Source organism: Protobothrops mucrosquamatus, unplaced genomic scaffold (assembly GCF_001527695.2).
Source record: "Protobothrops mucrosquamatus isolate PMUCROS unplaced genomic scaffold, P.Mucros_1.0 scaffold1088, whole genome shotgun sequence".
Taxonomy (NCBI): Eukaryota; Metazoa; Chordata; class Lepidosauria; order Squamata; family Viperidae; genus Protobothrops; species Protobothrops mucrosquamatus.
This window is the reverse complement of record NW_015387314.1, coordinates 43,849-57,470: the sequence shown is the minus strand read 5'-3', so window position 1 is coordinate 57,470 and position 13,622 is coordinate 43,849. Positions and strand designations below refer to the sequence as shown.

Sequence of the window (13,622 nt, the reverse complement as noted above, 5' to 3'; positions counted from 1 at the left end):
TAATAATAATAATAATAATAATAATAATAATAATAATAATAATAATAATAAAGTTGGAAGGGACCTTGGAGGTCATCGAGTCCAACCCCCTGCTCAGGCAGGAACCCTACACCATTTCAGACAAATGGCTGTCCAGTCTCTTCTTAAAAACTTCCAGTGTTGGAGCATTCACAACTTCTGGAGGCAGGTTGTTCCACTGATTAATTGTTCCAACTGTCAGGAAATTTCTCCTTAGTTCTAGGTTGCTTCTCTCCTTGATTAGTTTCCACCCATTGCTTCTCGTCCTGCCCTCAGGCGCCTTGGAGAATAGCTTGACTCCCTCTTCTTTGTGGCAGCCCCTGAGATATTGGAACACTGCTATCATGTCCCCCCTCATCCTTCTCTTCATTAAACATTAAGAGCTGCACACATCAACCTGCCTAATTTCACAAGGACACAGATCTGTTTTCCAAAGCCCTTTGTGAGCTACTAGTTTCAATCCTTGAGAATGACGTGAGAGAAAGAGAGAAGTGATTGTGAAGAAAATGAACAGTAGGTGATCCTATCTACCTACTTGCTATTTACAAATCACCCCCACCCGAAAGACACAGGAACCTATTAGAAACCAAAAAGGACATTGGTATGACATTACATTGACATGGCATCATTTTCCATTCTGTGCTTATGCTTGCAGATTATCTCCAGGGGATTAGGGGCCTTGACAATCCCAGTGATGGGGTAAACATAACTGAATTACAGCCACAGCAATTTATGGGGTTCACAGATTGTTAACTGCATTGCCAAAAGCCAACTTGGAACACAGCATCTCGAGCAAATGAACTTTATGCTAGTCAACAATTCATGTTCAATTAAAAAAAACTCCTCTCATTTGATGCAAGCATGAAGTCATTTTAAAAAGAAATCATAGCAAATTTCATCTTCATGACATCCCTAAACATTGAAATATTGTTTGAGTTCTTCTGTTTCCCAGTTTTTATTTAGAGTAGTGTTTAAATACAGAAATTAACAACAAAAATCATGTAAAGTGACAATTTAGTTTTTGACATCCTGCTTCCCAATTAAATAAAAAAAATCACAGATACTTCTGAATGAGTAAATTAAAACAGACTCCGTGTTCCAATTTTCTAGCATTTCTGCTTGAGTATTGATGACTTTCTTCATTTAAATGGAGACTCTAGAAGGTGCAGAAATCATGACATTGTATCAAAACCTGCATTCTTCCAGTCTATAATACAGCTAAATTCAGACTACTTCAGGGTAAATTTTCATAAAGAAGCAACGGGTGGAAACTAATCAAGGAGAGAAGCAACCTAGAACTAAGGAGAAACTTCCTGACAGTTAGAACAATTAACCAGTGGAACAACCTGCCTCCAGAAGCGGTGAATGCTCCAATACTGGAAGTTTTTAAGAAGAGACTGGACAGCCATTTGTCCGAAATGGTATAGGTTTTCCTGCCTGAGCAGGGGGTTGGACTAGATGACCTCCAAGATCCCTTACAACTTTACTACTATTATTATTATTATTATTATTATTATTATTATTATTATTATTATTATTATTATTATTATTATTATTATTATTATTATAAAATCTTATTATTTTTATTTGATTTAATTATTAAAGAGAGCCACCTGATCTCTGCACCTTCTAGAGCAGCAAAATTGAATACAGCAGTCTTGCATGGCGAGTCTGTGAAGCGTAAAGGTACAAATAATACTTACACAGAAAGAGAGCAAAGCCAATGTTGGACAGCATAGGCCTTTTCTAAATCATTGTTTGCAGAGAGCAACTCAAAGAACCCTGTGGCTATGAAAACTGTGGCAGGAAGTTTCAGTCAATGGTGCCAACAACACCTCTGCTTCCCCTCCCAAATGCTTTTCCTTGCCAAAAACTGTTGCCTTTATGTTATCTGTAATGAGTCAATTTCTTTGTTTTCATAGAGAATTCCGCTTCTGTCAGACTGTGGGAAATCAAGTCAGACTGTACATCATGGGCTTGAGAAGGAGAAACGATGCTACGTTGGGGAGGTCTATCAGTCTTCAATGAATGACTTATGAAAATAAGAGTTGTCAACAACATGAACCACAACAAAATGAGCCAAGGCACATTTTGCAATTTATATGGATGGAAGTTAAAATGTGTTCATCTTTAAAATCCCACACAATTCTTTCCTGTTTGGAATAAATTGACAAAGTCATCTTCTATATTCTAAATTCAGGATTTTAAAGCCACCCCTAACCCTTCAGCTGTTCCCTATATAAATTCTGCACTAAAAACTGATTTGCAGAAATTCCCTTATACGTGAGCAGATGTGATCTCTGGCAGGAAATGGCAATCTGGTCATTTTGAGTGAACGGGATTAGAGTTAAAAGGAACAAAAGGAGAATGCAATGTGAAGCAGATTGCTCCAGAATCAGAGACCTGGGATGAAGATTGTGTTGCTGGTGCCAGCTTGGTGCATGAGGGAAAATTGACTGTGACTTGAGACCCCCTGAGATGTGGGAATCAATTCAGATATTCCATGCCAGGAGACTGATAGAAAAAAATGGCTGCCAAATGTTGAAGGTTCCTCCCTCAAATTAAATCCAGGGAAAAGCAAGAACTTCTTGGTTACCATCCCATTGATCAGTCTCCCACTAGAAATTCAGATGGCTCCATCATTTCTGATCTTTAGAAAAATCTTTAAAAAATAACTGGTTCTAAAGAGCATGTATTTATGCTCTCTCTCTCTCTCTCTCTCTCTCTCTCTCTCTCTCTCTCTCTCTCTCTCTCTCAGTAAACCTATTACCATTGTTCTACCTGTTATAAAAATTTACAAAAGGTTTTGAAAGTTTAAAGGATTATTGTTTTGTGTTTTTTGTGTTATGATCAGTTTGTTTGTTTTATTGTGTGAACAAACCAACCAATGAAATTAAATCTATGGGAATTGATATAACATAGTCCTGATAGGTGCCAATCCATGAAATTTCTAAATATTGATCACAGGCAATTTTCTCACATTAAATGCTAATTAGTTAGGCCCACTGAATTAGGCTTGACACTTGAGGGCTGCTTCAACAAATTTTCATCATCTCAATCTAATACCAGCTACACTTCTGTAGCTCTTCCAATGAGAATAAGGTAATCTCTTTGAAACTATCTTCTATTTTATCTGCCATCTTCACTTCTATCTCTGTCAATCTTGTGAAGCAAAATTGTTTTTTTCTAGACCAGGGGTAGGCAACCTTGGCTGTTTTATGACTCCTGGATTTCAATTCCCAGAATTCCTGAGCCAGCCATGGCTGGCTCAGGAATTCTGGGAATTGAAGTCCACCAGTCATAAAACAGCCAAGGTTGCCTACCCCTGGTCTAGACCATCATTGGTTGCTTCACATGGTCAAAGCAGTGAAATGGGATGCTATTATGGTATATGGCCAGATCTGTTATTTCTAACTGGTACAACTATCTATAATGATGAATATGCACTTTTATTGATGGTGATGAAAAATTAGTGCATCTCCCTAGAGACACCCCAAAACAGGAAGTTTATATCCTAATTGATGACTGCTAGACATCTTAGCTAATGTTTCCATTTTTGCTGTAAATTACTAGCTAGAATTACTCGCAACAAGATACATATTTCTGTGAATGTCACTGTTTAACTTCTACTCAACTAATTCAGTTAAGAGGAGCTATGTGTTTCCTCTATTAATGAAAAGAGGATTTGTCTGGGGATTTACAAGAATGTAACAATTTCTTATGGAATTTTCTAGACTCCAACAGTGGTTTCACTTTTATTTTGTCTTTCCATCATCAATCCCCAAACTGCAATTCTAAATTTAGTGTGGGAAACTTATAGAATGGTATTTCTCAACCTTAGCCACTTTCAGATATGTGGACTTCAATACCCAGAATTCCTCAGCCTCCTCCCCAGCTAGATTCCCTAGTTGAAGTCCACATAATTGAAGTAAGCCAAGATTGAAAGACATTATTATAGACATAGACCTTATGTGACATTTCTGAGGCTTTGATATTGTTGTAGGACCCTTATTGACAGGTACTGTACTCCTTGACCTACGACAAGTCACTTAGTGACCATTCAAAGTTAATATGGACCCCCAGTTACAATGTTACAACCCAGTTCTGAAAGCTGACCCCAACATGGTCACGTGGCTGCATTTTGGATGCTTAGCAACTGGCCTGCAGCATCTTGCAGTCATGTGACCATGATTTACAACATTTTTAAACAAAACCTAGCATTTACTTCTGGTTTCTGGCAAACAAAAACTCCATGGTGAACAATGGGTTGGCTTAACGACTGGGCCATTTGCTTAATGACCACAGCATTCACTTAACGAATGCCTTCATTGCAAAAAAAAGTTACAAAATCCAAGCCGTCACAAGATGATCTGCTTTATGACTGTTGCAACTTGTGGTTATAAGTAGCAGGCTTATGAAAAGTTTGGTCTAGTGGTTAAGGCACAGAAAAGTTTGGTGTACTGGCTAAGGCACATTTTAAAGGAGAATGTATTTAGTGTTATCTTCTTTTGTTATTTAATTATATTTCTACTGTATTTTTGTTTTCTGTTCTTGCCGACAGCTTCTAAACATAAACATCAATATCTTTCATCCTATGAATGGGCAACTTTTAAATCATTTGAACATTTGTTGAACAGAGGAAGTATAAAAGTTGCAATAGCAACTTATGGCAAAATGTAGGTAACCTCTTGCTCCATGAGTGCTAATGATTTAAAATCTCATTTTTTTTACGGGTTAAGTAATTTTTTAAACTTGGAATAAAAAAACTCCCAACAATAGCTCTTATATGCATTACTGCACTTTCTCCAGAATGTGTTAAGTCTACCCTGCTGCAGTTGGGGTCCTTTTCTCCAAAATCTCATTGCTGACACCAGTGCTCCTCCCCCAGACCTACCAGTATCCACTATTTCAGACTTGAGAAATGAGAGGCAATCCTATTTAGATATTTTTAATGCTAACGTGTGAGGAACCAGAGCATATAGTCCAAACCAAACCAACAGATCATAGAACTAAATCTTGGTAAGCATCCATCTAAATCAAGTTGTGAAAGAAATCATCATTCACTTTAGTTCATGTCTTCAATTGTTGAAATAAAACTGTTTTGTAGCTTTTACAATGACAAAAATTTAAAAAATATTGTTTTTGAAAATGTAACTTTCACCACAAAAGTGCAGAGTTGAAAATTACAATTCCTTTCCCAATTTCTTGGAAGAAAACATCACTATTTTCAAATTACTAAAATAATTAAGATTATAATAATTTGTTTATAAACAACAAACATTTTAATACTGGTACACCAAATATTAAGTAATTTGCCAATATATTTAGGGATTCCAAATAATGTTGATAGATAACATTGCATAATGTTGAATGACCAACATAATGATCTATTATCCTTCTACTATCACTGAAATCTATCTATCTATCTATCTATCTATCTATCTATCTATCTATCTATCTATCTATCTATCTATCTATCTATCTATCTATCTATCTATCTAATCTATCATGTCTACCAATACCAATAAGAAATTCTGAGTTTATTTGTTTTTGAGTTTATGAGTTTTTGTTGCAAGCTAAATGGGCTGATTTAAGGTCTAAAAATCAAATAAAGATTGAATGTATCACAACTGCAAACCATACTTATCCTTTGCAATCTTTAAGTTGATGTACAGGAAGACTCGATCTGAAGGATCTCTCCAGTTAGAACAGTCTTTCTAATAAACATATTTATCGTGGCCAAGATCTGTTGATTCTGCCAGATATTTTGTACTGCACAAAAATAGTTGCTACTTTAATAGAGGGTATTTTTGAAATATGAGATCTCTCGGGACCAAATTCAAACCTGAAGGAAGCAGGCACTTATTTCAATTGACAGCCATTTCCACTGACAGTTGCACACACTATCAGAGATCAGACATTAGTGCTCAGGATTTATATCACATAGACCAAAGAATATACTTGCCAGACAAGAATAGGAATCATTAAGTCTGTGGTCCAAAGTGAGGCGCTGAAGCATCTCAAAAAGGGCAGCGTGGTCAAAATTACAGGGATTGGAAGAGATAAATTCATCCATGCCATGCTTTTGAGCTCTATCTGCATCTGTTCATTTATACACATAGAGAAAGACACAATTTAGAAAAAACATTGTGTTTGATGTACCAAAAATATAACATGAAGCATGAGAACTAAGTTGCTCTGTAGCATTTATTTGAATTTTAGGCTCACAAGCCTTAATTAGATTTATTCTTCAACTTCCATTGTCAACTTGCAACACTTATGGAATGGCTTATATTGCCAAAGGTACTAGAATCATAATATTATTTCCCAATTACTGGATTGCATTTACTTCATATTTTGACAAAATAACAATGAAAGTTATTAAATTTTCTGCTTCAAAAAAATAAAACAACTCTAATCAAAACGTATTGTCCATAAAACAATGTTGGGATTCCTTATATTCCACAAATTCCTACTTTTCATTTCAAAATAATGAGTAGAACCTGTTGTGGATCCATTCTGAGTCGGTCACCAGGACCAGAGGTTTAGTCTTCCGAGCTTTTGGACTTGTGCTGGATCTCATCCTCAGGGAACTTCTTTCTCACCAGAATGTGTGCTTTGGGCTATTCTGTGCATGGTATTTATATGGTGCCCAGTGGTGTGTGTGGCTTTAGTACAGGGGTCTTCAAACTTGGCAACTTTAAGACTTAGGGACTTCAACTCCCAGAATTCCTCAGGCAGCAGGGCTGGCTAAGGAATTCTGGGAGTTGAAGTCCACAAGTCTTAAAGTTGCCAAGTTTGAAGACCGCTGCTTTAGTAGAACCTGTCTTTCTAAGGAAAAGAAGATCATTATATTGTCTTAAATTTAATATATTTGACTAAACATGAACCCATTTCAGCTTTAGGGAATCAAATAGCACCTGTTAACTAAGTGCTAAATAGTTACCTGTTAATAACCCTAACCCAAGTTGCACTTTTCTTATTTTAGGCGTCAAGATTTACTTTTTTCTTGAAAAAAATTAAACAGCAAGGAAGGGCATTCCTCTATAAGTATGGAAGTGTAATGGCAGCGCATAGCTTATTTTTCAGTATGATTAACAATTGCAATGTATAAATGGAATGGTTGTAGAAGTTGAATACTAACTTCTGCTTCCTTTTTTGGAAGAAGAAAAATAGAACCAACATGGAACTGGGTGTGGTTTAAGCCTATTGGGTATCAAGTCAGGTATCACTTAATGGCACTTAGGAGTCTAAACTTTGGTTTATGGGGATTTCTGGGAGTTGAAGTCAATACATTTTAAAGTTGTGATATTGAGAAACACTGATCTAAATTATTACCCTATAAGAATTAATTTAAAAGAGTAAACAATTCAGGAGATAAGTGCAGACAGGAACGTGGTTTCAAAGAGATGTTCCAATCCTGATTCAAATGTTTTATTCAGTTACGAGGGAGGAGATCCAAAATTCCTGTTTCCCATTGACTCTGCTACTAGAGATCTTCTTGTTGTTGTTGTTTTAAAAATCCTTAATAAATAAAGGAGGAATTAAATCCCCACTTTTTAAAATCAGTCTTCTGGAGTCTTAAGAGCAGTAGACAAGGTGAAAAGCACCATGATACCTAGCATGAAGAACTAATGTTCCTTGGGAATGGCTTTCATCTCAAAAATCACAATAACATCAAAAATAAAATTCTGGATTTCAAAGAGCAAGTGGAGAGCTGATAGAGTTTTTAAACTAGAAATATTATCCATTTATGAGTTGCTTTGAGAATGCCTGTTTCACATACTGTATTAAAGATTTCAAAGAGCTTTTTAAAAGAGAAAGAAAATGAATAATCTTTATACTATATGACTTATGAAGTATCTAAACCTACCTGGCTTTCTAAAAGATCACAAATGCAAAGAACAAAACCTGAACTGCTAGAGTCAACAATAATATTTCTTTGATAATGAATCTTTTGTATTAAAACTTACGGCTGATCCTGTGCGTGATTAAAAGAAGTCACAGCTGAAAGGAATGGAACTTGTAATATTGTATGTCTTTTATTATACTATCGTTTCACTTTGTTCATTGCAAAGTATTTTGATCCAATAGATCTTTTTTTAAAAAAAAAATTATAGATTAATTCCTGGTTTCATATTTATAATATAAACTGAATATTTAACTGGATGCTGTCAATAGATTTTTATATAAGAGAGGAATGGATCCGCATGTAGGCATAGAATCTCCATGCATAGAAGCCCCAGTGACATCACATCTGTCATGATGTCATCGTCCAACTGTCATCATTTTGTCAGTTCTCACCACCCACCTCTGGATTCCCCTGTATTTGTACAATCTAAACACCAATAATGATAAGGAAAAAAATTCTTAAAATGTCTTCTTAGAATTTAGCCAGTGTGTGTGTGTGTGTGTGTGTGTGTGTGTGTGTGTGTGTATGTGTGTGTGTGTGTAGGATTTCAGCCTAAATTATCATGGCTTAATAGAATTGCAGAGCAGGCTGCAAATTTACTCTCCTTTCAAATGCAATCATTTCAGCATGATCCATTCTAACCTTGGGGTTCCAACTACCGTGCTCTCTTCAACAACCAATCAGATGGTTTCTATCTGTTTTGACAAATGATACCCTATCCCCCTTGTCCCTCTGGGACAACTTCAATTGAATTAATACAATGCTCTAATAAGAGCCTGTGCTGCTCCCCTACAATCTGTCTCCTTCCAAATTCAAGCCCTAAATACATAAAAAATAGCTTTATAGCTTTAATAAGCTGCATCAAGTTTTTTTATTATTTTTTAAATATATTTTGAAGTCTGTAGTGTTCAAATTTCCCTGAGAAGACTGCAAGCTGACAAATTGGCTGGAGGCCTTCTTTTGCCAGTTATGTTCAGATATATTTCATGACTTTTTCAATTATGAGACATGGTGTCTTGACAAGTCTGATTCCTTAATAAGGAAGTTGGAGTTAATGGGTTATGAATTTAAAGGGCTCCCTCCTTCTCCAAGTGGAAAGAATTATGACCTTAGAGTTATCACACTTCTTGAACTATGCTTTTCCTTATAATTATTCTGCCTTTTTTAGAACTCATTAAAAATAAATGAAGTGTTCGACATGTTTTTTTAAATAATAAAGAAAAAAAAGCATATACAAGACCCTTTATCACCACATATGGAATGGAGGGGTACATTTGGCTTCAAGTATATGTGGAGTCACATGATCTTTTTCCTTTTGGCAGTAAAAACAGGACTTAAGAATGGAATCAATGCAAGGAATGGCTCAATTTCTTCAAGTTAAAAAGACCCAGTCTTGTAATGCTTATGCATGTCAATTAATCTAGACAGTCATTTGTCTGAAGTGGTAATGATTCTCCTGCTTGAGCAGGGGGCTGGACTAGAAGACCTCCAAGGTCCCTTCCAGCTCCATTCCATCCCATTCTAATCCTTAACCCAGTGTTATTCTAGACTCACTGGTTCTGCCTTCCTTTAGAAGAGCCAAAGGATTACATACAAAATGGCTAATAAGCAAAGTTGAGACTGCCTGAAATAATTCTCTGCTGTTTCTATACTTTTTCACGTGTGTGTCTTGAAGACCAAGATCAGTGCCATCATGCCTTGGCTCTAGAAATGATCTTAACTGTCTTAAGGCCCCGATTTCAGGCAAAAACTAGACAAGCACCATGTTATGTGGCAACACAGCAGTGAGTTGATGCAGTCTAAATCAAAACTAAATAGCTTATACAGAGCAATGGATATGTGTGGATCATGGAAGCAACTTTCCTCAGCCTGCCGAATTGCAATAGATGTAATTCCCAGATTCCTGGCCATAACCCATAGTGCCATAGAAAAAGAAATTACAGTGTTTTGGAATATTTAGAATTTCTGTTGGACAATAAAATATTAATTAGCAACCTAAATGAAAAATGCTAATTCTTCTTGTCCCACCTTTAAATTTATTTATTTATTTATTTGTTTGTTTATTTATTTATATCCTGCCTTTATTATTTTTACAAATAACTCAAAGTGATTATCCAATACATCTTCCTAATATAAGTATAAATAATGAACATGTTGTTTCATGGTGTTTCTTTGGCTTACATTTGTAGCAAGTGGTGATTTGGATGGAATGGAATAAGAGCCTTTCACTCAAACATTTTTCTATCTAAGAAAAACAAGAAAAATATCTAATCCAGACCTCTGTCTCTTTTTACTCTTTATTCTGCTGCAATTTATATTACATGTGGAGCCAGCGATTTTAATATACTTCCTCACAGCTATTATTCAAATATATTCAGTAAAGTTTGAAAAATATTCTAACCAAATGTCAAAAAGAATTAGATCATTTTTGTCAATATAAAAATATATAAATAGATTATAGACATCTTAGATAATTACTGATCACATCAAATGTTTTGATTGTTCTAAAAAAAATCCTGAAATCATCTTTTTGACAGCATATATCAATGTATACTTCTACGGTCATTTATAAACTTTTCCATTGTGATTTTCTTATTTAAAACTCTTTAAAATCTATATGGCTTAAAGTTTTTTTTCTTTCTGTATTTACGGAAAATGTTTAAAGAAAAAATATATTCATTAGAATACTTTTTGTTTTATAATCTGAATGTATCTCTAGTCCAAATAATAGAAGAATGATGTTTTTCCATTACAACTTCTAATTATAGCTATAGATTTAGCTATTCACTCTGGCAGTATTCCTCTCTATAGTGATGCTGAGTTAGTTATGTGGAATTTCTGTTGCTAGAGCGAGAAAAAGAAAGAAAGGAAGGAAGGAAGGAAGGAAGAAGGAAAGAAAGAAAGGAAGGAAGGAAGGAAGGAAGGAAGGAAGGAAGGGAAGGAAGGAAGGAAGGAAGGAAGGAAGGAAGGAAGGAAGGAAGGAAGAAAATTCTATTTAGAATTTGTTTCAACAGGATCCAGATGGAAAGGCTCTGTAGCTTTACATTGCCAGCCAATGAAACATACCGATAAATGATCTGACTTGGTATAACACACAGAATATACAGAGTATCATTAATGATGCTTTGTGTACAAGTATGCAGCTGGAAAGCTAAACTGTTTTCAAGAAGATTCTTTAAAAAAGAATGAACACCTCCAACCATGTATTATAAAATGGTTCTAGAAGAGCCACTAATTTTGTGCGATCTATTCATCAAAGTAGACATAAGTACCTTTCCATTAATTTTATTGATTTCTGATTTTTTGTTCAGGTTAGCCTTAAGAATAGGTGCAAAACCGTGCACAAAACCTGTCCTCTGAAGGCTACAAAGTGCTTATTTCTCTGAGAGCTTTTTAATTTGTAGCTTTGTTTGAGCTGAAATGGCAAATGAGCATCCAAATAAATTTTTGGAACAGATTTGTTTATAATAGAACGATCCAAAACACGACCAACAATCGTCCAATTGCAAAGTAAAAGGTGACTTTGTATTTTATTCATCTGGAAAATGTGTGCTTGTCATATCTGCTTGACGTTAAAAGAATGAACTTATGGTTTGGACAGTAACAAACAATGACACTAGTCAACCTCATCAGGAGACATGAAATAAAGGGATGACAATGATTGATGGCAGTTACTCATTTAAAGAGATCTCCAGAAGATACTTTATTGGCAGAAGGGAGTATGGCAACTTTCCCCCCCCCCAATGTTCTTAACTCTTTGTTGGCTCTGCACATTTGTGGATGAAGGGGTGAAAAAAAGTGAAGGCTAAACCAAACCTTTTGTAGACACAGTTGACTCTTGTTATCTTCCTTTACAGTATTTTAAGCGAATAGATATATAGAAAAGTAACTGCTGGATAATAAAATATCAGAGCAAAATATCTGAGAACACTTTTGCCTGTTGCAATGTTTGCCTACTGTTAAAAACAAATCAAGTCTTGTAATCCCTAAAATATTAATACATTTATAATGTTATAATTGATACTTTGCTCTATTTGAAACAAATAGATATCATCGTAAATCTGTAAATCTTTAGGGTAGCATGTGGTCCTTACATTTTCTGGTGAATACCTTACAACAGGGGTAGTCAACCTTGGCTCTTTTATGACTCGTGGACTTCAACTCCCAGAATTCCTGAGCCAGCACACCTGGCTCAGGAATTCTGGGAGTTGAAGTCCACGAGTCATAAAAGAGCCAACGTTGACTACCCCTGCCTTACAATGTTCAGAATCATGCTCAGATTTTGAGAGGAAGGAATTTAAGTTGTAGGTAAACATTGCATCTAAAATACCACACATTATTTGGGGTTGGGATATTGAAATAAATGTAATCAAATTCCTATTTCTCTTGCTGTTTTAGAGTGCACTATAATCTTATCTATTTATTCTCTGTATTATAGAATGGATTAGTATTCAGTTTTTTGAGATTTTAATAAATCTGTCCATGTTTTTCTACTCCCTATGGCAGGGTTTCTCAACCATGACAACTTTGAGATGCCTGGACTTCAATTCCCAGAATACCCCAGCCAACATGCTGGGTGGGGAATTCTGGAAGTTGAAGTCCAGACAACCTTAAAGTTGCTAAGATTGAAAAGCACTGCCCTGTGGTATAAACAAGTATGCTGATTTACATTATATTTGTTTTGAAAGCTTTTTTAAAAAAATAATGAATAGAGCTATCAGTTACTAAATTATAATCAAATTATATTCAGAACTTAGTGGCTAATAGTTTTAACAGTTTCTAAATGAACAAAATGATCCATTCAAAAAATGGATTTTTCAGAAAGAAAAAAGTATAGCAGTTGTCACATTTTAAAATTTTTGGGGATAGACAGTTTTCTTTTTTCTGCACTGCTATTTAAAAAAAAGGCCCAAAGAATGATTTACAATATATTTCAAATCCATGGAAAATATGTGCAACTGAATTTATGTTTTAATACTGTATTATACTATAATGCTGTAGTATCTGCAAGTTGACAATACAAGAAAACATAGCAATGTTCTCATGAAAGAAAAAATATAGACCTGAAGCAACTAAAAGCAGACACATTGTTGAAAATAAAACAGTTAAGAGGATAGGAGTGCATTCTAATGCAACATACATATACTGCGATCAAACCAGAATTCATTCAGTCATTTAAAAAAAAAAGAAAAAGAAAAGGAAAGGAAAAAAAGAAAGAAAGAAGGGGAAAAGAAAAAGAAAAAAAAGGAAGGAGGAAAAAAAGAAAAAACAATTTAAAAAAGAAATAATATATTCTATCAAAAATCTGCACTATTTCTCCCCGCCAACTTAAAAAAAAATGATTTAAAGAAATTACATTTGCTAGAAGGGATGATGAAATTCTGCCTGGGGTCCAAAGTATGAGAAAGAAAGAAAGAAAGAAAGAAAGAAAGAAAGAAAGAAAGAAAGAAAGAGGGAAAAGGAAAAAAGAAAAAGAAACAAAAGAAAAAAATAACAGGAGTATTTTTTTCAGGGTCAGGAGGAATGAATCCACCTACTCCATTTCATATTCGCATTCAGAATACTCCAGATACATATTTGCCAGCTCTTGTGACCAATAATACTATAGTTTCAATTCCCTCTTAAGTAAAGGTGCACTCACCATTTGTTTGAGGAACAGCTTTTTGAATATGAATAAAGAATTAGTACAACA

The 13,622-nt window shown here is 35.0% G+C and overlaps 1 protein-coding gene across 1 annotated transcript in view; it reads right to left on the bottom strand.

Moving 5' to 3' along the window:
* Window positions 1-13,622, bottom strand: part of LOC107291233 (calcium-dependent secretion activator 1) — a 211,312-nt gene that overhangs the window by 168,301 nt on the left and 29,389 nt on the right. Inside the window, exon 5 of the mRNA XM_015820203.1 lies at window positions 5,984-6,120. Within this exon, the coding sequence (XP_015675689.1) occupies window positions 5,984-6,120 (137 nt within the window). The remainder of the gene's footprint in view (window positions 1-5,983; window positions 6,121-13,622) is intronic.